This window comes from Sturnus vulgaris, chromosome 2 (assembly GCF_052056855.1).
Source record: "Sturnus vulgaris isolate bStuVul1 chromosome 2, bStuVul1.hap1, whole genome shotgun sequence".
NCBI lineage: Eukaryota > Metazoa > Chordata > Aves > Passeriformes > Sturnidae > Sturnus > Sturnus vulgaris.
Window position 1 is genome coordinate 33,862,791 of NC_142244.1, and position 26,092 is coordinate 33,888,882.

The 26,092-nt window shown below is 41.7% G+C and overlaps 1 protein-coding gene across 1 annotated transcript in view; it reads right to left on the bottom strand.

Moving 5' to 3' along the window:
* LOC106859832 (ovostatin-like) overlaps positions 1–23,576 on the bottom strand; it is a 29,167-nt gene extending 5,591 nt beyond the window's left edge. Inside the window, exons 1-29 of the mRNA XM_014887352.2 lie at positions 23,512–23,576; positions 21,809–21,992; positions 20,983–21,139; positions 20,026–20,078; positions 19,522–19,542; positions 18,586–18,754; positions 17,832–17,916; positions 17,036–17,153; positions 16,313–16,433; positions 15,975–16,084; positions 14,992–15,150; positions 14,019–14,243; positions 13,790–13,847; positions 12,653–12,798; positions 12,136–12,279; positions 11,362–11,532; positions 10,631–10,751; positions 9,498–9,588; positions 8,619–8,847; positions 8,279–8,405; positions 7,545–7,663; positions 6,860–6,911; positions 6,412–6,495; positions 5,273–5,449; positions 4,705–4,786; positions 3,661–3,817; positions 3,120–3,194; positions 1,682–1,847; positions 818–1,038 (exon numbers count right to left, since the gene is read on the bottom strand). Coding sequence (XP_014742838.2) covers positions 818–1,038; positions 1,682–1,847; positions 3,120–3,194; positions 3,661–3,817; positions 4,705–4,786; positions 5,273–5,449; positions 6,412–6,495; positions 6,860–6,911; positions 7,545–7,663; positions 8,279–8,405; positions 8,619–8,847; positions 9,498–9,588; positions 10,631–10,751; positions 11,362–11,532; positions 12,136–12,279; positions 12,653–12,798; positions 13,790–13,847; positions 14,019–14,243; positions 14,992–15,150; positions 15,975–16,084; positions 16,313–16,433; positions 17,036–17,153; positions 17,832–17,916; positions 18,586–18,754; positions 19,522–19,542; positions 20,026–20,078; positions 20,983–21,139; positions 21,809–21,992; positions 23,512–23,576 — 3,687 coding nt within the window. The remainder of the gene's footprint in view (positions 1–817; positions 1,039–1,681; positions 1,848–3,119; positions 3,195–3,660; positions 3,818–4,704; positions 4,787–5,272; positions 5,450–6,411; positions 6,496–6,859; positions 6,912–7,544; positions 7,664–8,278; positions 8,406–8,618; positions 8,848–9,497; positions 9,589–10,630; positions 10,752–11,361; positions 11,533–12,135; positions 12,280–12,652; positions 12,799–13,789; positions 13,848–14,018; positions 14,244–14,991; positions 15,151–15,974; positions 16,085–16,312; positions 16,434–17,035; positions 17,154–17,831; positions 17,917–18,585; positions 18,755–19,521; positions 19,543–20,025; positions 20,079–20,982; positions 21,140–21,808; positions 21,993–23,511) is intronic.
* Positions 23,577–26,092: the final 2,516 nt, after the last annotated feature.

A 26,092-nucleotide genomic window follows, 5' to 3' on the forward strand; every position in this document is an offset into this window, starting at 1 on the left:
TTAGAAATGGCTTTGGCAGCAGGTGGAGGGAGTTGATCCTGCCCCTCAGCCCTAGGAGGTGTATCTGGAGTGCTGTGTCCAGTCAGGACTCCTCAGTACAGCAGAGACATGGAGCTCCTGGAGCAGGTCCAGAGGAGCATCATGACAAGAATGATTAAGGGACTGGAGCATCTCTTACAAGGAAGGGCTGACAGAACTGAGACAACTGAGAGGGGATCTCACAAGTATCAGAAGGGAGGGTGTCCAGAGGATGGATCCAGGCTCTCCTTGGTGCTAAGCAATAGAAGAAGAGGCAATGGGCAGAAACTGGTGCACAGGAAGTTCCACCTGAACATGAGGAAGAGCTTCACTGTACGAGTGACCACACACTGGAACAGGGTGCCCGGAGAGGTTGTGGAGTCTCCCTCACTGGAGATACTCAAGAACTGTCTGGACACAATCCTGTGCCAAGTGCTTTATGATGACCCTGCTGGAGCAGGGAGGTTGGACCAAATGACCCTCTGTGTTCCCTTCCAGCCTGAGCCATTCTGGATTCTGTGACTCTGGAGCAACAGATTTTAATTGTTGCAGAAGACCTGGGATAGTGTTGTGTCAGCAGTGACTGCTGTCCATGGCTAACTTGGAATTCAGGTAAATTCTCATTGCTTAAAACCAAATTATGTGTAAAACTATGAAGATCATGGTGTGCCTTTGACCAGGCAAGCACCAGTTATCCAGTATTATTCAAATCCATATGCAGTCAGAAAGATTTGTCATTTGTCAGCTTGCAGACTGTACTGCTCCAAGACACTTTCTTTTTACCACACCCAGTTGTTACCTGGCTGGAGGAAAAGCCACCATATGGGTTCTGTTGTTTGATGAGCCAGTACACAATTCGGGAAATATAAGATAAGTCTTCTGGAGTGTGTTTGGTTCTGTTGAGCAGAGCCAGGAGCACATAGCTGGTCATCTCAATCTCAGCAGAAGGGGCACGGGAATGGAAGTCAGGGAAACGTTCTGCTGGTGGCTGGTTTTCTCTCTGCCAGTGAACAGATCCACCTGAAAACAGAGAAGTAGGGTGTAAAAAGCATAGAAAAAAGGAGTTTTTTCAGATCTTGGTGTCCTGAACTGAGTAAGTTTTACTTCCGAGCTGGAAAAGAAAACAGGAGGGATGGAAAGGGAATTAATAAAACCATTAATTAAAACATTTAATTAATTAAATTAATTAAAGTGATTAAATTCATTAAAAATTAAATTAATTAATTAAAAAATAATAAGACAAAGAGGGATTTAAGTGAAGGCAGTGTAATAGAAGGATGCTAAGGCAGTTGCAAACAGGAGCACATGACATAGCCAAGGGAAGTTTGTTCAGCATTACAAGAAGAAACTTATTGGAAAATTAGGTACAATCTTTCAGTACCTTGGGCTGAGACATACAGGGGATGCTCTCTCCCCCTAAATTATTTCAAAATTTCATAGATCAGGCCACAGCTCAAACTTTTGTGAAGCGAAAAGAGATAGAAAGAAGAACTCCTAGGGATAAATTCAGTAGCAGAGCAGGCATGAAATGGGAAGGGAGAGCATTCATGACAAAACTGTGCCTCAGAACAGCTTACAAGATACAACAAGCCATCAGCATCAGCCATCACCAGCATCAGTTCCATCAGCTGCACTGGCTCTGCCATGGCCATGCTGCACTTACCAGCCCTGACAGCTGCCCCATCCAGCTGCTCAAGGAAGTACTGGCGTCTTTCCTCTCCTCCAGCTAAGCCATAAACATAGGCAAGGAGGGCCTGGTTATACAGGTTGTGGACCCCACTGTTAAATGCAGTGTCCAAACAGTTCATGCCACTCCGAATGACAGGATGCTGGTAATGCAAAACACAGCAGGGTGTCAGGTACTTGGATTTGTGTCTCCTTTTTAAACACTTTTTAAATACCTCCATCACTGTTTAAGCTGCAGTCTCTGACCCTTCATGCTAGAAATATACATAATCCATGGCATGTTTAAGGGCCTACAGAGTGTATCCTGTAAAAAAATGCCCTTTCAGTCATGCTGCCTCACTTCTGAATTTATTTAGAGGCAGCATGGCCAGAATAAGAGAGCACTGTTTCTTTTCCTGACTCATGAGATGACCCTATTCTAGTGAAACCTTTATCTCTCGGTTGCTTTAGCAATAAAGTGTGGACCATTTTTACAGAACTATGTAAAGCATATTGAAACCTCATGATTAAGCAGACTCTCTCAAATGGATATTGCTCATTTGCTGGCTATAACTACCAAGGTAACTCTTCAGGCCTTTTAGCCTCATCTCTGTGAACTCTTCTTCATCTCAGGCATCACCAGCACACTACTAACCATGTCAGGTCTCTGCAGCTCCACTTAAACTTCTGGCACCAGGTTTTGGAGATACTGGAAACTAAATTCATGTTGCTATAGAACTATTTCATTCTGTACAATGTTTTCATCGTGTTGGGCTCATGTACCTTGATGGTGGCCCACATCCCATGTCTGAGGGATGTTAAAAAATCAGTACATCTAGAACATGTTTGTCAGATCTGGAAAAATTCTCCTCATTCCCATTATATAAAGAACAAAGTCAGCATAAAAACAAGGTCACAAGGATATGCAGGAAATATATCACAGAGAACAGAACTTGGCTCTCATTTCCCAATGCCTTGTACTACAACAAGCAGCTCATCATTTCCTTCCATTATTAAGATTTCCATAGGGAAGTGGAAACACAACTTGGCACTAAATGCATAAATTGAGTTGGTAGACTGAAGATTTGGATAACTTGAACTTTGGACTGGGAAAATTCAGAGAAAATTCCAAAGTGTACTCTGGATGGAGTGGGCAAATTCAGTCTGGATTTTACACCTACTTTGCTGATCATTGTCTAAAATAGCTGGATTCCTCAGGGATGTTTCAAGTGAATCCATAGGCACTGGATATGTAACCGATTTGTAACACACATTAAATACTTGCAGGGGACTGCAGGGTTCTGAAAATGTCTACAATCAATTCCTGTCCTACAATCTGTATTCAAGTTCCTCATTGTAAAAGAACACTGATGTGAGGACTGTGCCTTGTGCAGTTTGACAAATGGCTGACTGGGCTAACAGCACCAAATACCTACTGCAGCAGAGTGTCCAGCCTCCAGCAATGATGCCACAACATAGGCTGTGAGGGAGTACTCAGCTTCTTCTCCACCCTAATGAAAAACAAGCAAAGAAATGGTTAGGACACATGTCCTAGAAAGAAACAAGATATGAATTAATTAATAGTTCATATATCAGTTAGATTTGAAATCAGCAGTAATTTCTGTCTCCCTGTGTGCACAGGAACAAGAAAGATCAAGTTCACACAGGATAAAGGCAAGGTAATTGACTGCATCTTCTTGACTTCTGTATGTGTGCAATAAAGCAGACTATAGCTTGTGGCTGAGCACACAATGCAGTGGTGGAAAATAAAACCTGAGACTTATAATTCAGAAACTTCTGCTTGTTTTTACCTCATCATCAAGAGCACACATAAGATTCATGCCCTGCTTGCATAGGAGAGACACGAGATAACAGTACTAGGAAGACTAAGGGTGTGGTGAAGACTAAGCTTGTGTCTTAGCCAAATAAATCCAGATGGCAGGACTGGAACTTTGCACCTATACTTATCTCAGTTACCTTCAAAGCATTGTTGAAATGTGATCCAGCAGTTTCAAAGCAGCCATCTGACTTCTGCTTGCTTGCCAGCCAGATCAGAGTTTGAGACTGGACGTTGTCATCAATGTAGATGTAGCGCTTGGCTTGCTCCAGTGACTTGTACACGAAGGCAGTGAGCCTGCAGGTGATCCAGAAACAGAAAACAGGTATGGGGTGAGCAAGGCCAAGGACATTTACCAGTGCATAGGATGTGCACAGAAAAGGATATAAAAAGAATTTCATAATGTTTGAGATAAAAGAAGAAAGTGTTTTCTAAGTTTGAAATAAATAATATACATAAAACCCGATAGTAAAAATTGGCCTGTCTCCATTACTGAGTTGAAACCATTCTTTTAGAGTAGTCACAAAGTATGGTGTTTGATTGATGTTAGCAATTTCTAGTCTTAGTTAATTGAATTACAAAACAAACCAGGTTGGAAGGGAAGTCTCCTGTTCAACCACCTGCTTAAACTAAGGCCAACTTCTGAGCTTTGTCAGGCTTCTCAGTTTTTGTCCAGCCATGTGAAAGTCTCTAGGGCTAGCGATATCCACATCCTCTCTGGGCATTTGTCTCAGTGCTGTAGCTTTCTCCTGGGGAAGATTTTTATTCTTTATGCCCACTTGGAGTTGTCTCTGTAGCAACTTGAGTAAGGACAAACTCTTGTCCTTACCCTGTGCAGCTCCAACAAGAGTCTAACCCTGTATTTCCACAGTCCCCACCTAGGCAGCAGAAAAGTTTATGCAGGTGTCCCGTTAGCTTCTTCTTCTACCATTAGTCATTAGCTTCTAGGCTAAATAAACCCAGACCTTTCAGTTTCCTGTTGAACATTACATACTCCAGCTCCCAACCATCACACCATCCTGTTGTTGCCCTCTTCCCAGTTATTAATTTCTCCTTTACTAGGGCATTCAAATTAATTGAACTATATTCATTTAGTCTATAAAAATAAGAATCACTGAATAGTTGTATTGTTTTACAAAGCCTAAAGATCCTGTGCTAGGGGAACTGAGAGTGTCATCACTTACCATACACTCCCTTCTCCATCTCGTAACCCAAAGGAGCTGTAGGATCCATCCCGGTGTTTGTATGAGAGCTGCTTCTGGTAGCCTGAAAGCACAATAAAGAAGACACATCTTCTAATCACAGAAAAGGTTTAGTTCTGCTTGCTGTTTGTTCAACCGAAGCAGTAAGACTTTTGGATTTTTAGTATCAATTAATCTATGTCTGGCAAATAATGCCAACCACTATGAATTCCAGCTGCTTTTGCTCTTGGAAGAATGATATGCTGCTTTTGGGGTGCTCTCATTGCTCCTATGCAATTATTGTGGTACTGGAATTCAGAGACATCAGTGCTCACCATGTAGAAGAGTTCAAGGCAAAATAATCACAATACTAAACTACAGAATCACAGTTTATTCTGAGTTGGAAGGGACCAACAATGGTCATCAAGTCCACCTCTTAACCATGCAAAGAACCCCAAAAATCACACCATCTGCCTGATAGCTTTGTCCAAATGCTTCTTAAACTCTGTCAGGCTTGGTCCTGTGACCATTTCCTTGGGAAAGAAGATGGAAGAATCTGAAAACCTCTTACCTTTGGATAAATAACCAGTACCCCTGATTCTAATCTCTTCAGTCAGCTGCCCAGTCTTATTCAGATAATCCAGGGCATAGATGTTGGGTGTGAACAAGGCCATGTTCTGTTCTCCACAGCCATAAGGCATATGGAGGAGGTTATCTAAGTTCCTCAGGGCTGTACCCAAAATGTCTCCTGAAGAGTGAAAAGTGTAAGAAGTCAGCTCGGTTCAGACATGTTTTTATTACATAGCATTATACATTGCTCTATACTTTCTTATTATGAACCCAAGGGCAATGACTAATATAATCATAGTAATCAAAGACACATCATAAAATAAAAATGCTGAACTGCCCCCATTTTTCATATCTTATCTGGATGATGGACACCTGGGAGAAACTGAGAATTTGGGAGAAAAAAATGAGTACCAACATTGGCTGGCATGGCTTCTGAGAACAGCTATGGATCCTTGGAAGGGTTAGATTTTCCAGCCTTTTACAACCTGCTTCCTGTTTTTGCACGCACGTGTGAAAATGTTGTGTGGGGTATGATGCTGATGGGCTGCAGAGGCTGTAACTGCACAGCATCACACAGACACAGGCACCCAAATCAACTGTGTTTAGAAAACAATCTGAGTTCAGAACCTCAGAAAATTTTCACTGAAGAGAACCTTCAAGTCTTAACAATGACTTTCAGATTACTGGAGTCGATTGGGACCTGAAACTTTTATTTTATGGGAACTTCCTGACTTACAAATGTTTTTCATTATGTAAAAGGATAAATTTCAAATTATGCAGTCAGCAAAGTTCTGAAGATTCTTTCCAAGAAATTAAGATAATTTTTTTCAAAGAAGTCTGCCTTATGCTACTTTTCATCTGAATCAGCTTTACTGTACTGAACTGGATATGCTAATGCAATGTAATCTGAAATGCAATATAAATGGAAATTGTTGGACCATTTTGTCCTCTCTTGATATGAGAGAATTGTGAGTAAATTTTGCCTCTCACTGCCATTTTGCAAAGTAGAAAACTTACCTTCTAAAATTGGGAATAATTACTTCTTCAACTTTACATAAGGTTTGTGTGTGTATACATGATGGCACTTGGTGCAGCACAAGAGAAATTCCATTTTGCATTTAGTCTAAGTGCTAAACTTACCAATGACAGAAAAATAAGCTCTGGCTGATCCCTGCACGAGGTTTCTTGGCAAGCTGAGAGACACTTGTTCAGAAATCGTTTTGCCTGATGAGAAAATGTGAAAAGAAGAATTGTTAAAATTATGGGGTTTTTTACAGAAGTCTTCACTGTTATATGCTTCAGTTTGGGTAAGGAAAATGCCACAGAGACTTGCCCAGTGAGCCAAAGGTATCTGAAAAATCCTGAATTTTAGCCTAGCACCCTGGCCCTGTGTCCTAGTCACCCTTGGACACCCTGAATATCTCTTTCCTCCCCTGGAAGGGTCTCTGGTTTTGTAGGTCATGATCTACAAGACAGTGAAGCACTTAATTCCCTGGAATGAATGAATGAATGAATGAATGAATGAATGAATGGATGAATGAATGAATGAATGAATGAATGAATGAATGAATGAACGAACTGGCCTTACCTTTTGCACAGATGAGGGAGCTCTGAGTCAACTCTTTTTTAATACCTTCAGGCTGTTTGATTGCAGTGAAGTGGACAGGAAGAGAAAGAAAAATGCAGAACATCACCATGAAACCATGACATTTAGCAGTGTAAGACAGTGTGTGAATATGGCTATCCAGACCATGCACTTCTTGTACCCAGTCCTACCCTAGCTCCACCAGAATATCTCTTGGTCCATGGCTCCTTCTCTTACCCAACATCCTTTCCAGACCACCTTCCAACTCAAAAGCAGTTAAAAATAGGTATTTTGAACCTCTGAGAGAGACTCTGTCCAATTAATCCTATGTAGCTTTTGCTTTATGATACTCAAGATAGACCCTTTTCCTTTTATATCTTCCTCCACCCTCCTCCCTAGTATTCGAGTCACATGCTAAAGGTGCCTAAAAGTAAGCTATGGAATCTCCTCCCTTCTGGCAGCATGGGCTGTCAGGACATGTGCTCATGGTCCCAAGAAGGAGACAGTGGGAGGAGGACAGTGGATACAGTGGCCATCATGATTTTCACTCTTATTTGGGTATGGAGAAGCCTGCTGTACACAGGTACTGCATTCCCTACCTTCCCTCCCTCCTAACTGCTTCCAACCCTCAGCCCCAGGAATTCCAGTTTCCACGAGGCAGAAAGCACCTGCAGATTTCCTACTGTACCTCAACAAGTAGGGTTTGAAACAAGGTGTCCTTGTAAATGGTCTCTTCCGGAGATGAGCTGTTTCCAGTGCCTCTGGTGTTCAGTCTGGCCTCAGCAGTAATCACGAATTTCACCTCACCTGGAAAGCCACCCACCAGCCCAAGAAAATGAAGTTATCCTCAATGTCTACAACTACCCCTGGTTTTGACTGCCTCTTCTAGGCTGATGAACTGCTGAGAAATGTATTTTCTCTAAAGACAGCTCAGTAAAACCAAATTTCATCAAGATTCCATATCTGTTCATTGGAGGAAAGGAGTGCTTGCCTGGGGCCTCTAGTATGAGGAATGAAAGAGGGTCATCCTGGCCAAAAACAGACATTCACTACCAATTTCCTCTTCTTCTTAGCCCTGTTCTGAGTTTTCTCTGGCCTAGGGCAGTGTTGCAATAGTTTAACTATAGCTCTTCTGCCTTTATTCATATTTCAACTTTTGGAGCACATGCAAGTAATTACAACTGCTTTTAAAAAAAAGGACTGTGGACTTGAAGGCAGTGCAGATTAACACAACTATAAAACTGGGAAGGAGCAGTGTCCTTATTGCCCATTGAGAATCCAGTCTAAAATTATTAGCAAATTTATTAGCAATTAATGGAGCTATCCAGAAATGCCTGCTTGTGGATTATTGATGCTGCCCTAAAGGGTGGGAGTAGAAGGATCAAACAGGTACACATCAAGGTGGAAAAAAGACAGACTTACCAAGTTTTTGGGGGCTGACAGCCCAAATATATGTTTTTCTTTCATTGGCACACACTGTTGCTGTGTTGCCCCCCGATGAAAGCATCTCTGCCTCATAGTCACTTGACTGCGCCAGTATGGCACTGATCTGAGACAAAGAAAGAAGGAGCAAGATTAGAAATGAAAGAGAATGACCTTAAAATCAGGCTGCAGAGCAAAGGAGGCTGCTGCATTACTCAGTATTTATTGTGTTTTGCCCAGCACAGTACCCATACCCTCTGCTGAGGTTCCTCCTTCAAGGGCAAAAAGATCTCTGGGGAACAAGCAAGTCACATGGGAAGTAAAAGGGAACTTGATATACCTGGACACACTTGTTGAGGTAGTTGAAGACATTGGCTATTAAATTAAATTTTTCCCCTCGAGTGACAGAGTATGGCAGGGTGAGGTCCACAAAGAATGGTTGGAATGCTGTCAGGGAAGCAGGTGAGGAGATGCCAAAGCCAGCATCATCCTGCACACAGAAAGCGCTGGCTTTCCATTCTGTGATGCTGTCAGGAATGGTGTAAGAGACATCAACTTCTCCTCTGGAACTGAAGAAAATAAGAAACACAGAATCAGAAATGATCTTTGGAATTTTTCAAGACAAATTATGGAGCGGGCTTTCTGCTTAGGTTAGAACTTCATCTCACTTTCTACAAGGTACCTTTCCATATATTAAAAAAATGTTACAGTGTTTGAAGTAAAGATGAATGTGTTGGTTAATTACATGTTAAAGCACTCAAATACTCAACTTTTAAAATTTAGAAGCACCAATTATTGAAAAACCTGAAAAACCCAACCACACAGATTAGAATCAATAAATTTAGATTAATGTTCTACAACAACATCTGAAGGCACAGTTAAATGGAAATATTCTCATTGCAGATGCTGTTATAGCCTGAAAGATAATAAAATAAACTGAGTTTTTTGCTGCTGAATTAAAAATTGGATGAAAAATAACAAGCTCTTTCTCTCCCCTTAAAAAATACTTTATTTCACTCTTAGCCCCTATTTATTTCTCCCCACCAGAAAGACAGGGAACAGGGCACAGATTATTTGTCTGCAACGGTCATTGATCAAGATAGGAAAGGTAGACCCACATTTACAAAGCAAACGTGTTCCATGGCTCCTTCCTAGAGTCTATTTTAGCTAAATGAATCGACTCAAAAAAGAAGAAAGAAGTGAAGATAAACACACTTACTCAGTGTTAACCAGTTCCCAAATCCAGGTCTCAGGGAAGTATTTCCGAACAGTGCTGAAACCACCACCCCCACCAAAAACCACTGATTCACCTAGAAGTGGGGATATCATCAAAGGATAGTATTAGAGGCATCATGTGAGAAAAATCTGAACTACTGTCAGACATGCTTCACCGCCACAAATGAACATAAGTATCCTGTTTGAGCATTTTTTTATTTCCCCCCTCACCCCCCATATAACGGGGAAGAGTCCAAGAGATATGAGGCTACGTGAAGAAACAATTTCTTATCTATTCTCTTTTCCCATGGGAAAATACTGCAAATATTAGCTATTTTACAAGACATTTAACTTCATTTCATACTGAAAGGTCTTGTCATTCAGTTAGAAAACTGCATTCCCCATCCTCTACAACTGGCTCTCTTTGATTTGCAAATGGGCACCAGCAGCCAGTATTGTTATCAAAGTTCATAAATGCTTTACAATGACTTAGAATCACAGAATCTTTGAAAAAAACATCTAACTAGGGAGCAACCCCTGTAATTCTCTAGTTCAACTTCTTGAAGTAGGACTAACTTCTAAGTCAGATCAGGTTGCTTCTTGTGCAGCTCAGTTTGGAAAACCAGCAGTGATGGAGATTCCAAAACCTCCTGGAGATCCCCTTCTAGTGTACTACAATTCTCATGAGGAAAAGCTTTTTCTTGATGTTGAATCCTTTCCTTTGTGGCAACTTATGACTGCTACTTTTGCTCTTTTGCTGAGCAATCTGACTTGATGGGGAGATAATTGTAACTTTTGCTGAGCTATAAAGGCTTTGGAGACTATGTGCTAAGTGTGCCACACGCTGTGTATTTAATTGAATTATGATTTGATGAAAGGTTCTGACCTGAAAACCCCTGAAAAGCCAATATCAATTTATAAAATAAGCAGCACCACAGTATTCTTTTCTATATGCACCTGAAACAAAACTGATTCTACTGCAAGGACTCCCAGAAGGAAATTACAGGATGCAAACTGGGACACACAGGCCTATTTCCCAAACCCCCCCAATATACTGGCTATTATTTTATACAGGCAACAGTTTTAAAGACCAGGTAGACTGAGACTGGAGATACAGAAGAATGAACCTTCTTTTACCTGAGGCCTTGAGATTGGCGTCATAATAGTTAGAAGGGTAATTTTCCTTATCTGATCTCTCTTCATTGCACAGAACTGGTTTCCGTAGCACAGAGTTGGTGAACACTTTCAGACCCATATCCTAAATGTAGGATAGAAAGAATTTGATAGAAAGAATCCATCAAATCACCCAGGGCATTCAGTAACTGCTAGTGCATACCACTGATTATCATTCCTCATTTTTCCCCTCTCTCATCCCATTTAATCCCATTCTTTCAGCCTTGAATGTCTCAGCTCTACCTTGGCAACTTCTGTATTTCTTATGGAGCAGTGACACCTTGTGTTCTGCAAAGAGCAGTGATGATGAGTCTGATGCTGGCCTTATGTCTTAGGGCACAGGGCCAGTGGCCAGGGGAGTCCAGTGTGTCAGGAACCAAGTGGCCTGCATCACAGACACAGATCCTTAGGGAAAATGCCTGGAGTCATGAGCCAAGGCCATGGTCCTGCTTAGGAAATGTCTACTGAACTATGGGCGGCAGCCCAGTGATTTTCCAGCAGTGATTTTTAACCCTCCTGAGTAAGTGATGAGGGAAAAAAAGGCAGAAATTGGGTGATCAGAGGCTTTAGGCAGTTTGATGCACCAGCTGCCTTCTCTCAGCAGTAAGAACCACCACTTGGGAAAGTTGAATGCTAATGCAGATGGATTCTCCTGGAATCTTTCCCACTTAAAGAGCCTCCCACAGATCACATACCCTGAAAATCCTGTAGACATCTCCATCACGACTGACATTCACAGGTTCAAAGTACAATCCATCAGAAAAGATGGTTTTGGATGGGGTACACTCCTGTGGCCCGCCATCTTCCAGGTTGAGCCCATTGTAGTAATAGCCATATAAATCACCCCCACCAAGCTGGTAGTACACCTGGAGGTGAGAATGACTAGTGTAAGCACAGGGAAGGTCTCAGGCAGGTACAAAATCACAGCTATTCAAGGCTTATGGTGGTTCCTGAGTAATCCTGTAGACTTTGGTGGGCTTAACTAGTGATGCCAACCTAGAAATGAATAAGCAATTTGGACCGAACTGTACCCTCCTCCTTCTGAGCTGCAATGGTTTTGTGGAGTGAACTTGAACAGAAAGCATGGAGATACACTCTTGAGTTAAGCAAAGAGGAGACAAGCTTTACAAGACACTAGCTGTCATTTACAGCTTTTGTTCTGAACCTAAGGCCTGTCTGAGCCGAAAAAATGCAATATTGACATAATCACTCCACAGTGAGGAAAAATGCTATCAAGAATTTACATAAGGCATATTCTTGGGATATATGTTACACTGCCGTGCTTCCCAAAAGCAGTGTTGTACAATCAGTTTCTGTCTTTGAAGCGTACAATTGCCTTACACCTTCCTTTAATCACAGATGGTTGTTTCCAAAGGAAAAATAAAAACACAGTCAGCAGCAGAGACATCACAGGTGGGAACTGGGCGGTTCCTGGCTCAAAAGAGCACAGGACTGGGGATGTGACTTACACTCTCGGCTGACAGCTCCTGCCCAGACCGAAGAAGGACTCCCTGAATGGCCCGCAGGGCACAGTAGGAGTTGGCAGCAGCTTCCAGGTGGAGTCCAACTTTGGAGCCCGGGAGACCCTGCTTCTCAGAGAACCTGAGCTGGACCTGGAAATGAGCAAATCCAAGACAACCGCACGGAAATTAGGTGAATCGGAACGGCACAGAGATCCAGATCTCATCTTTCACCCGCACTGTTCCCGGTAGGACAAAGCTCCCAACACTAGATGGCCCTTCTGGATCCCTCGTGAAAATTCACATATCCCCTCGTCCACCCTGCTCTCTCCACCGTGTGCAGAGTTTGGTCTGAGCCTGACCGTATGTGCCAATCCCAGGGACAGCTTCTCATGATCCCAGACATACCTGCACATTTGCCACTCCTAAATGCCATCCCCAGTGCAGGGCTCTTGATGAGATAATTTCCTGACCATTTTTCAGCAAACCCTGATATATCCTTTAAAAAGAAAGCAAAAGTTCCCACCTTGTTTTTGAAGCATATATCACTGTGTATCCTGGAGCTGTCAGCCACTATCTCTCCGTGAGGATGCACTGTGTAGAGCAGCAGTCTGGAGCTGGGGCCAAGCTTCTCAGTGACAGTCAGTGTGATGGAAAATGTGCCTCTGGAAGCTGAGGAAAGAGCATGGATCAGGAGAGGACAAGCCAGCAAAAGAGCTTAGACAAACCTCAGCTTTGGTGGAAGGACCACATTTTATTCATAACCTACAAGCACCTTTAAAACCCAGGGAACTGGATATCAGAAGATGCATCTCTCAGTGGCTGAGGGACAGCTGCCATCAGCAAGGTAACAGAGACAAACTGGAGGATCAGGGTGCTTTGCAGAGAGAGGTCTACACTGGGAAGAGGTTAAACATGGAAATCTGTGCCCAGTTGCTATGAGAAGAGTGTAACATTGCCTTTGGGTCTCAAAACTAGAACCTCCCACACCAGAGGAAATACAGCGATATCCCGAGTTAAAGGAGAGTTCTCTTAACACTAAGAAATATGAAATTCTTCTCTACATGGGTGAAAACTACAAGGGCATGGACAGGGAATTATGCTTAAGACCAAAGATGGTAAATATGAAACAAGTCCTATATATGGAGAAAGGCTTACTTAAGCCACCTCCTGAAGTGTGCAAATAGACCAGGTTCTACAAGAAAAGTTATTTTTAAAAATGAAAGAATGACGGTCAGGATCACTGTCATTTGTGGGTATTTGGAGACTTCTGAAAGGCCAATGAATTTCAAGAGTTGACTGCTAAATATCCCTTTCAAATGGGACACCTATTATTCTAAACTTTAAAATGTAGTTGGTGAAGACTAAGATGTCACACAGTAACTGTGAGACCGTAAATACTCCTTGGCATTATAAAATAATACAACAAAACAGATGAAGGTTGCATTTCATGTGTTTGGTCACAACAAAATATCTTTCAATAAAATTGATTATGACATGAAGGGTTGGCTAGATGCTGCAGCAAAAGAAAATTATTCTGTGAGCAGTAACAGGTCGTGGGATTTAGGAACTACTACCTGATTTAGCCACAATTCTTTGTTTTCATCACTTGCAAAACTTACTATGCTCTGAAGTACAAGTAGTAATATGGTCTGGAACTTACCACCAGAAATAATGACTTGCTTCTGACCACTGAGAGTAATTTTTCCTTGTGTCATCACCTGGGCATAGAAAAATCTCATGAAAGGGGATCAAAAGCACCTTTTCCCTTCCACCATGAAAACATTTTGAGCATTGTTCTGAGAAGCCTTGAAGGCCATCAGGTTGAGCCATGATCCATAACCACTGTCTGATCACAAGATTTCTGCCTTAGGAGCAACATTAGGACTTACTAGGTAGTAGAAGTTTGCGTGAGTGGTGTTGCTGTAACCTTCTCTGTTCAGGACATAGTGAACATTGATTGTTCGTTGCTGGCCACAGCTGAGCTCCTCTGTCACTGGCTCAATTTTCAGAAAGCTGTTGGTCCGTGAGTAGAAACGCCGGACTAGGAATGAGGCTTGGGGCTCGTTATCAATCCCCCAGATAAAGTCTGCACATTCATGTGGTGCCTGTTTGACCTACGAAACAGAAAACCATGCATGTGGAATCAACAGCGTGGAAAAAAAGAAAATGCAAGGCAGGTGAGAAGCAAAGGCATCTTTTCTGTAAAATATTCTGTTGGGAAACTGATTTTGTGAGGCTGTTTAAGCCACGAGCAAGAAGTGGTGTGGAACATTTTTGTTTCACCAATGCAGAGTGAGCAGCTTTCTGAACACCATTAGTCATCCAGATGCCTGTAGCACATTGCAGTAGGGGGGTTATTTCATTTTTTTTCAGGCTTGGGACCAGTTGCATAAAATGCTGGGACTTACACTGAATTAGAATGGCTTTGTTCTAAACGACAGACTTTTTCTCAGCTCTTTCCATCACACCAGAACAAAGGCATGACCATACAAGAAGACCATGTGATGATAATAGGCATGAGTTTGTGCCAGCAGAAATGCAGGGAAGCAGTCAGCAGCAGTGAAAGATGCTGGCACACACCAAGGCTAGGTGGGGAAGGCAGTGCAGTCTCTGAGGAAGGTCCTCTAACACACTGAATAAAGAGAAGGAAGATGAATGATAAAAGAGCTTCTGAGGGGAGGGAAAAGCAGGGAGGGACTGAAGATCACTGCGACCCAAAACCACAGCTGGGGTGCAGTGTGCCTCTTCTCAGGCACTGGTGTTTTCTCATATGAGTTTTGCAAGTTTACAGGTATTCCTTCTAAACCCTCTCTCCCGTGAAGTATTTATTCATGAATTAGACTGTAGCCTGTGTTTACTTACTGTCAGTTTCAAGCTGGGATCAAAGAAGTTGGACGTGTCAATGGAAAAAGCAGCAGTGCCGTTTCTGTCAGTGGTATAGTTGGCCAGATAATCTCCATTGAGCTCCAGCAGGACAGTGCTATTGGCAACAGGCTCACCATTCACACTTGTCACAGTGATCTGAACACAAGAAATACCCGAGGAATTCAGGAAAAAACAAAGAACAACAACAAAAGGAAAGCTCTGTTTACTGGAGGATGCTCACTTAAACACTGAAGACTGTTGCAGGGAGTAGAAATCAAGAGTGAACTGTATTGAAGAGGCAAATGCTCCTCAATATTTTGAGGGAGCAGGAGTTCTGTAACAGGAAAATTCCCACCAGTGGGAAATTCCCATCGGTGCAGAATAAACTATGTGTCACTGAAGAACATTGATTAACACACCTAAAACAACTAGATGGCTTCGTGGCCACAGGCAACCTGTGGAGGTCAGTAGCACCTTTCAACTCCTACACATTTTTGCACACCCACTGTCTCCATTGCCTGTCAGGATGATGCTGTACAGGTCATCATCCTTTTGGTGCCTGGTTTACCCTGCATGTGTAGGTTGCTAAGAAGAATGTGCTCCAACATCTATTCTGCTATAAGTAAACCTCCCTGGGATTCTGTGATGCAATACAGGGTGAATTCTACCTTTAGTTTAGGCATAACCATTCCTAAAGAGTTTTCTTGGAGACTCCTCTTCCCCACTCATATGACCTTTCACTTATTCACTTTTTAGGCATCCTCTGACTATAGCAGAAAAGAGACCCTGACATGCCAGGTGTGACACAATTTTCTTTTTTTCTCCAGGAGTATCAAGAGAACTATGCATTCCCTGTTATGCAGCATTATCATGGGAAGCTGACAGCACATTCAGGTGACAGCCATACATGGGGCAATACACAGATCATCATGCTGGACCTCAGGGAGTTTGGGTCTAAATGTATCCTCTCATGTACCTACCTCACCATGGTAAGGAATTCCCCTCTTGTAATAGGAATCCATGTTCCTGAACAGCACTTGGTCATTTTCTCGGTTGACTGAAACATAGTCATAGGCCTTCATCTGGATACCTGTGAGACACAGCCAGTACAAAGGAGAGGACACAGAAATCAGACACGGGCAGAGAACTGTTTCTTTTGATAAGCTGTATGGAGTGGTGATGCTCTGGAGGGAGAGCTACACAAAGGAAACCATAATTGCTGCCTGTTTGCCACACAGATGATGAGGCAGGGGACTCCTCTCAGGAAGATCCATGCATTAGCTTTAATCAGTTACTCCCAAAATCCACCTGGTGTTACCTGTCCCATTTTCAGTGACGATGCTTTCTATGTTGAGGCTGGCATACATCATGGCATAGCTGCGGTAAAGCTGGAATTTTTTGATGGAGATGACGGTGTTGAGGCAACCATCCTTTCCCAGCTGAAATAACAGCACAAAGGGGAAAACCCATTTTTCTCAAGGTTTGCAAAATTGCTCCTCATTATACATTAGTGTGTCTCTGAAGAGCTCCCTGCCGACCTTTCTTGCTCCCCAGCTCCCATCCCACATGACTACTTTAGTATCACTTACTCTAGCACCTGGGAACTTCCCTCCTTATCCCCTCTAGTCTTCTCTTTGCTTATACTCCTTCTTAAACCCATCTTGCATGATTCTTGTGTTCTGTGACCACAGCACATAGAGTCTGAGCTAGTAGGAAATTAATCATTCATTTAATATCAAATGTTCTCAAAGACTTGCAGCAGAGACCTGGTGATTAGATTTGGTAAGAACACAGCCCCAGAGTTTCAGAAATTATTACAAATCTACGGTTTCATAAGCTTCTCTCCTTCCTGATTCTTTCTGAGGGAAAAATCAGTCTTTTAGTGAGGTCTTTCAGCATTGGCTGTGAGACAGTGAGAAAAACTACACCACTGAGATTGTCTCTCTGGCATTCCCTTGGAAATTAATGAGGCCACTGAATACTGTTCTACATGTTAGGTAGTAAAGCTGACAGGGAAGAAAGGACTTGTTATGTATCATACCAGTCCGGTGACAGCTTCACAGGTTTTTTTCCACTTTTGTTCACACAGTGGACTATAAAAGCGTTGCTGACAAACATTAATTTGGGCATTCCCTTGCACTGGCTGGCCATAAGTGTACCTAGGAGAGGGAGAAACATGAAAATTCAATCATGTGGATTTAACATGAGATCTGCAAAAGTTGCAGAGCAATGCAGACTCTAAATCCCTCTGCAGTACCCAGAGCACAGACAGAAGAGCAGTTGGGAATTTTAATCAGTCAACCATAGTAGAATTCCCTTCTACCATTTTTAGGCTGTTTCTGCCATTTTGTTAAAAAAAAAACAACCTGTTTCCCCATTGTTTTAGTGCAGTCATTCTTTAAGGTCTGAAGCTGGAAAGTGGTGCTGGAGTCAGGATATTATTCCCTGCAGCTTTTTCTTCCTAGTACCTTACACGAGGCAGAACACATTGCAGAAGGACCCTGCTCACCCTTTTAGCTCCTGGCACCCTGCACTTTGGCAACATCACAGCCAGCTATTGTAGTGATAGACTCTCATTTTCTGTAATAATAAAACACAACAGCTAGCAAGTAGGAAGTGCTTGATTTGGACACACACAAACTCTCCTGGCTTTAATTCTGCTATGTAGCAGGAGAGGAGTTATCCTATTTTATATCATAAAAGTCATAGTTAAAAGGAATTGCTCTAAGCCACATTCTGAACCAGCAGCAGGATCTCTCCTTTCCAGCTCAGCACACCATCCAACACCTGTACTATTTGTTGTGCACAACTGTGTTATTTTCAGCTCTGATACTCACGAAGCACAAACGTTCACCCTGACTTCTTCATCAAAGAAAGAAATCGTCTTTGGCCCAGTGGTTGTCACTTCAAATTTTGGCAGCACTGAGAATGTAATGTGAATATGACTGATCAGCAATTGCATGCCATACACAGGTGTGGGTGGGTGGGGGTGTGGGGGTGTGTGTATGTAAAACAGTAAAAAAAGTTGGCAAAGACATTTTCACGAACAAGGGAGAGGAAATGGATCAAAGAAGAACCTAACTGGGAACTGGCTGTAGTATATTACAATAGAAAAAAAGAACCTTTAGTGGCAAGATGAGTAACTTCTTTAAAATTAAACAATAATCATACTAATAACTATAACAGCCACAGCAAAACCCATGATAAATCACTTTAATCTCTTTTCTTAAAGAAAAATGAGTAATGCCAATATCTTGAACTAGTTAAGCCCCAGAGAACAAAAGTTATTATGCAATCCAGTTGCACTGAAGGAGAAAGGCAAGAGATTAAGTGAAATAATAAAATCAAATAGATTGATGACACCACCTCTCTTCAACTTATCTTTTATCCCAGGTCACCAGCCATAATGACAACATAGCTGGGAAAGACCTGTTTCTCATCATGCATCAGTCCACCCAGCTCTCTCCATGTCTTTCTTTTCCAGGTATAATGTGGAGAATTCAAAGGACTTAAACTATGCACTAGCAGCTTTTATCTGACTTAGGCAGAGCCTCGCTGCTAGCCCAGGGTAGTTTATGAGCCTTTGCTTACCATATTCCTCCACTCTGAAGAACTGGTACTCTTTTTCACCTGAATTTGTCTCCACAGTAATTTGGTAAGACCCCAGAATAGGCTCTGGGATTAGTGGAAAGGAGAGCTGGACGATTCCATGCTTTGATGTTACCTCCAGCCACTGGAAGATCTTATTTTGCTCTGGATCCTGGAAGAAAGAGATGTAGCAAAACCTTTATCACCATTTCTTGCCCTTCTTTCAAGGCCTGTCTTCTGACATACTGGCTAAATGTATGGCAGGCTAAGAGTGCTTTGGGGATGATGACGTGTGCTCTGACTTTCCATCTCTGCTTGTGGATTCAACAAACTTAAGTTTATGTTTAACTGGGGATTAGCTACACTGACAGATGGCCTCAGATCATTCAGAAACAGTTCCTGATTGGGACATAGGTTGTATATGGGACACAGGCTTCCTATCTATAACACTGGTAGCATAAGTCATTCTGACTCAACTGCCTTTGAAAAGCAGGAATATTATGCAGGCCTCTCCCAGAAAGTGCTTGGAGATGTAGCGATGTGAAATGTGGTAGAAGATGATTCATTGTTAGCCCATCCCCATGAGAACATGGCATTTCAGAAAGTCACTATTCTTATGCCTGTGTATGAGAATGAGGCTATTCCACCAGTTATTTGTTGTAGTCCTCCCAAAGTAAGCCTGGATAGAAAACTCTTGTTTGAGCTCTAATGAAAGGCAGAGCAGCAGCCCCACTCTGTCTCTGACTAACAGCTCCAGTTCTGCCGATTTCTTCTCCTCTGGTGCTTGATAGAGGATATTGCCACTGTTCAGCCTCAAATCCATTGGCCTTAAATGGTGTGCTCTGGATGAGTCTCCCTCAGCTGTTAACTCTATGGGGAATGATGAAGCATAGTCTTTCCAAAGGAACTTGTGCTTTAATTTCATTTTGCATCTCTTACCTGAATGATGATTCTGGGATACTGGAGGAGGAAATAAAGGGAGAGAAAAAAATTATCAAAACAACAGTCTAACAGTGGCCATTGATAAACTCTAGAACATAAGGAAAACTGTGAACAGCTTTATCTGGATAGAGAAGACTGGGCTAAGGAAACAATTTACAACTCACGTCTGTAAAAAAGAGAGAATTTTAAAAGGATAACCTGTTTGTGAATTTATCTTTTCTGCAAAAATATCCAGTCTTTTTCTACATATCTAGGACTACAAAATCTGCAATCTGTGAGAGATTTCCACAAGTGCTTTCAGAGCTTTGCCCTCTACAAAGGCAGGGAAATGGTGGAGTGCAAAGGTAAGGAGTTACAACAAATATACAAAAAACACAAAATATAAAAAATATCAGGAATCCTATTCCAGGCCCTTCTTATTCACTATCTAAGTAAGAGAGTCCCAGTTAAGAGGTATCTCAAGAAGGTAGTTGAAAAGTTTTGCCTATCACTCACACTTACCGTCTCCTGAACAGGTCTGAACTGGGTGTCCAAAGTGACCACACGAAACAGCACTGAAAAAGACACAGGACAAAAAAGGATTACAGAATCATCAAGGCTGGAAGAAATGTCCAAGACTGTTTAGTCCAACCATCAACCTGGCATCATCAGATCTCCAAGTGCCACATGCAGATGTCTCTACCATTTATTTTATTAGCAGTGATAAATAATTTTCAATACAGAGCTTTGCCCAGAATTTTTTGGAAAACTGAAGAATGCCCAGAGAACAAGAAAGGATTATCTTAGCCAGTGAAAAAAGAAAACCAAAATAAATGTCAGCTGAAATATTTCAATTATTGCCCGCTTGAACTAAAGCAACCGCTGTAGTAAATGCAATTTACTGCCTTCAATCTTGAAGGACTCCATTCTTTGGAGCATTTCCTAAAAAAATACCTGTTTGTTCAAACCAGTTCAATGAAAAAATCATAGAGAAGGAAGAATTTGTCTTTCTTCTAAGTGTAGACTCTGTGCAGCACTGAAGTATAATTATGCTAAAGAGAAAACTAACTCCACTGCAGCTAGTACTGTCATTTAAATATTGTGATGGAATCAGCACTTGGAAATAGATCAACAGTTAAGGAGAAAGAGTTGTTGACAGGAAATGAGGTGCTTGCTTCATTTTTATATTCGCTTCAAACTTAACCTATTTTTTTCTGTATTTTTAAGGATACTTTTTATGTGACTTTCCTCAAGTAAACCTGACAGAACCTGAGACGCTGTACATTTAATTAACTAAGTACAAACACATGAATTCTACTACTTTGTTGCACTGTTGTGAGTTGGTTCTATTCTTCATTAACTTTGATGATCCCAAACTCAGATGACATTTTTATTCCACAAGAGTAAGTTTCTGTCACCCTTGACCCACCCTTGCACTCAATTTCTCACTTTTCTAGCTGCCTCAAACCCTTCATCCACCTGTTTGTCCTGGCTTGTAGAGGGGTTTGTCTGTCTGGATGAAGACACCACCATGCATATTCTGAATTGCCACTGATCTTCTCTCAGCTAAGTCGACTGTGGCACCTTTGGCTGAGAAGGAAATGAATGCCACGGGATCAGAAGTAGCAGGAGGAACCTGGAGAGGAACAAAACCCGAGAGGAAAAGTGATAAATGAGGCGTGATGAGAGTCCCTGATGCCCAGGGTTTTAGACTCAGGTACTGTCAGCTGAGTCATAAATAGCTTATGGAAAGTCATGAGAAGCCCCACCTTTGTCAGTGAGATAATTTCTGGGAATTTCTGCCGTGGAAGGCCCGTAATCTGTCACCAGGTAATAAGATCTGAAGCTGTGCTCTGCTTACATGCATTTCCCTGCTTAGATGCAGGTTGCCAAAGCCATATACCTTTAACTCTGAAGTGTTTTCTCCTCCTGCATTCTGGAAGATCTCACCTTGAGACTCTTTTTCTTTTGTGTACAGATCTTGTGTGTATACAGTCATGGGAAAGGGAATAACTGTGACCCATCTGGGTTCTCTCGCTTGATACTTAAACAGTTCCATAAGGAGCATGCACCTGTGATGGCAATCTAAAGCTTTTTTCTATTCACTCTGTGAATGCAGATGGAAAGTCTTTCTCTAGCTCCCTTCTACAATCCATAGGTCTTTTTTTTCCTATTTTGTTAGCCTTTCCAACAGTTTATCTTATTTTAAACCCTTTGTCTTCTTTCCTCCACTGACAAGAAGAGTTGCAATCAGAATTATTTCCAGCTACTACACCCTCTTCAGTAATTTCAAAAGAGAAAATACCTTGAACTCGCTGCACTTGAAGAAGTCATTCTGTGTCATGGGCTCCTCAAAGAGAGTGTTTTGGACTGTGCCATATTCCAGGACGACTCTCAGGGACAGAGGCTCGCTGAGGTTGTGGAGCTGCACACAAGCCGTCTGTGGAGCGTCGCTCCGCACAACTGACGGGACCAGCAGCACATACTGCCTGTAAGAACACATCACAAAGTCCAGTCGTGCAGGAGAGACAGAGCAAACAGCAGAGGAAATGACACAGAAGTGCCCTAGGTGTGAAGGAAGACATGACACAAAGCTTGCACAAACCAATGCAAGGATTTCAGTTTCTTTCGATGGATTATAAATAATATGCTAGGAAAGTACAAATGTCAACTTTTCAATCCCTCACAATTCTTTCTGAGCTGAGGGACTGGCATCATTCTATGCAGTGTCTTACCAAGACATACTGCACCTCTCCATTCCAGGTATTTACATAGCTCTAATTAATGAAGTGGCTAAAGCATAGTTGTATTTGTCCTCCCATGACTTAAGTGTGCACTTAAACCTCTGCAGACTTCCCTAAGGAGGAGTGATATTTAGCTTCTTCTTGGGATCAATGAGAAAAATACTAGTTAAGGGTTGCAACAATCTTTAAATTTCTCATTCTCTGAATATCTCTCGGATAAGAACTGTCATAAGTCAATCCACATAATGCACAAGAAGTGATCTTGCTTTTCTATTTTGCAGAAAATTCTGCAAGCTCAATTCTGTTTCCATGCTTCTCCCTGTGTTGTTTCCTTTGTTTCTTTCTTCCATTGAAGTTTTTATTTATACTTTTTCTTTCTATAATCAGGGAAGCCTTCCTTCCTTGGAGTACTCCTCTGAAAAGTATTCCTTCATATTTGCTGTGTTTGTCTAAAACTCTGTTGCTGTCCACCAGTTTGCTACCCAAACAACTCTTTCCAAACAATGCATGACAGAATTCATGAGTTGGTTTTGTAGCACAACGTGAATCACATAATTTTTTCTTTCTAATCTGATCCTTTCCCGTTCTTTTCTCCCACAGCTTTGCCAGCTCATATTGCCTTTATTTTTATTTTCACTTGCCCAGTTCAGGCCGCATTAAATTCAAAGACCAAAATTAAAACAATTAAAACTAATAGTGAATTGGAAAAAGCTAAGCTGTCTTACATAGCGCTTTCATTTAGAATTTTTGAGAAGAAGGTTTAAACTCTAATGTTGGTGTATTTTTGAACACTGTGGCTGAAATCTTCTGTCTGTATAAAGCCATGGACACTGACAGTGCTAATATGAATAATTATTGTACTGGGTTTGCCATTCAGCATGATCTTAGTCCCAGGCACTGTCTGGCCTCTAGCACCTTCCCATACACCCTGCTCTCTCTGTGCTGCTGATGCATATCAATCCTAATTATTAGTATTACTTGTTCATCTAGTCCTGAGTCTCCTTGCCAGTTTACCCATGCACATCACACTTCAGCTACTCAAGTTCCAGGTTTCTGTCATTCACACCACATTTCACAGCAGTTTTATGATGGAGGGCACCATTCCAAACCATCCTTCAATGCCATCTACTTCCAAGACAACACATTTAAGGATCTATGTCTCAAATATCCTGTTTATTATATAGTGGTGTCCCAGAGGAAATAAGCTGGTGGGGAATACAATAAAATATATTATCATAAAGACACAAAATGTGTGACCACTTACGTTTCAGATGACACTGTGGAAAACCAGTTCAAGGACAGAATACAGAGAAGAATCCTTGACCACATGTCTGTGCACGAAGAAATAGAGAGACTGATCTCCAGCTGACAGCCTGTCCCTGGTTTTTAAATTGGCCTGCAATGATGCTCCTCCTCCACAGCTTCAATCACAGTCTAACAAAAGATATTTGCATAAAATTTGCATACGTTCAATTTCCTCACTACTGTCTGTTCTCAACTCCTTGAACTCCCAAGCAACAGCTTTGGAAAGCTCTTGTATTTCACATAGCTCTGTGAGGTATTGCCAGCCAAACCGGTTCCTGCCTATATGATTGTTTCATTGAAGTTTACCTCTTTGATTATCATGTCATCGGCTGAAGATTCTTTAGCTTGTTTCCACTTGTCTCAACTTGTTAATATTTGCCACTGCTTAAGTATTTCCTTATTCTGCAAAGGTGTCCTGTAGACACATCACACAACAGAAATAATCACAGCACACTGCTTTTTCATGTCTGCATGGGAGCCAGGACGGGTTAAAACATGCCAATACAGCTACAGTTGCATTCAGAATGGCACTAAAGGAAACTCCTAGTGGTAATCCGGATTTCTTACTGCAGACACAAACATTGGGCAAGGAATGATGTTGGCTAGTGGTCTACAGTTTTTGCCAGTGGTCAGGACAAGTGTATTTCTAGGGAAAGGAATCTGATAGCATCACTTCATTTGTTCACTCATCTGTCTGTCAGTCTACTTTTTCCCCCCTCATCCCTGCTCCCCCATTAAATGACTTGTAAGTTTGTTGGTGAATTTTAGTAAATCTGAGAAGTTTCAGAATAATTAACATATAGAATCACAAAATAATTTAGATAGAAAGGAACTTCCTGACATGGTGTGCCTGAATCTCTCATTTTAAGCAGGGCTAGCTTCAAAGAAGTCATGCTTTGAGTATCTGGAGGAATGGAGAGCCTACATCATCTCTAGACATCTGCTCCCATGCTTAACCATCCATGCTGTGAACTTCTTTTCCTTAAATCAGAATTTCCCAATTTATAGCCTGTGTCCACTTTTTCTTGTCCTTTCACTGTGCACCTCCAGGAAGAATCTGCCTCTTTCTTCTCTGTAATCCCACTTTACATTGCAGAAGACTTAAATTATGTCCCTACGTAGCCTTTGTTTCTCCAGGCTGAATTAAATTAGTCTGTTTCCTTCTGTAGGTTTGTCCCAGTCCCTGATCATCCCAGTGACCTTCCACTGGATTCCCTTCAGTCTGTCAATGCCTGTCATTTTCATTCCTGAAGTTCTGGATGCAGAACTTCATTGTGGTCTCCCAACCACTGAACAGAGGGGACGAATCAGTTTCCTAGACATGTTGGCTAAACTCTTGATAATACTACCAAGGAAACAAAATAATCTATAGTAATTGGGGATTGGATTCACACCCTTACATAGGAAATGGAAAAAAAAAAGAGACAATCTGAAACAAAATAAGGTAGGCCAGACAAAAATAAACTGCAGCCCTGGGGAACTAACAGGCAATACCCTTTCTACTTTGTCTTCTCAACCAAACAGATGATGAATGGGAAGAGGAAGCTGAATATATTCCAGGAGTAATTAGGAACATTACAAAGAGCTGGGGCACTGAAAAAGGTATTGAGCAATGTAGAGAGAGCATGAAATTATATCAGTGGTAAAGGGTATGAGGAAGAAATGAGGACTACTATAGCAATGTGATGTAGAAATTGATGTGTGCCTGCTAAAAGCCAAATTCTACCTATTTCAGCTTTAATGGTAAAATGTATTCTTTCAACCATCTAGCTGATGATTCAGCCACAATTATTTATTATTAAATAATAAATGTAATAAAAAATTAAATGATTGTTTCCATCAGCATAGATGATGCTTAAAACTACCTATGCCTAATCAGGTTACCTACTCATCTTTCCTAAAACCTTTCTGATGACCAAGTTGGGACACAAAGGAAAATACCTTGGTTGCTATTGCAGCTACTATTCCCACTGTGTTACCAGTGAGAAACGTGACACAAAGCTTCCCAGAACGATGTGGCCTTACAGTAACAATGCTGAGTGGCAGGTGTGTGCTGTGCAAAGAGGACAGTCACCCTGAAGGAAGCTGCTTGCAATAGCTGAAATGATGTCAGAAGACAGTTAACAGTATGTCATAGATATTTGCAGCTTTGAAGTGCCTCAGACCCCATCTCTTACTTTAAACGGGTGCTAAGTAACAGGCCAAAAGAATTAAGGAAGGAGGAGGAAATAGCAAACAACCCCAGGGTCCTAGCTTACATTGCTCCAGAAGCTCACCCTTTATTTAAGTGCAGTGTGCCTTCAGCAGGATGGTAAGAGGGCTTTCTTGTTAACAACCAGACATGGAAAAGAAAAGGATTAAGTGTTTGAAAAACTGAAATCCTGGAAGGAACTATGTTCAGAAAAGCACATGTTTCTCTGGAAACAAGCTGTTGAATTCATTACTTTAGTCAAACTACTGATTCCAGGGGACCTCTTTGTATTTTAACAATGTTGTGATAAGAACACATCAGTACCAAGACAGGCATAAAATTCTTAAGA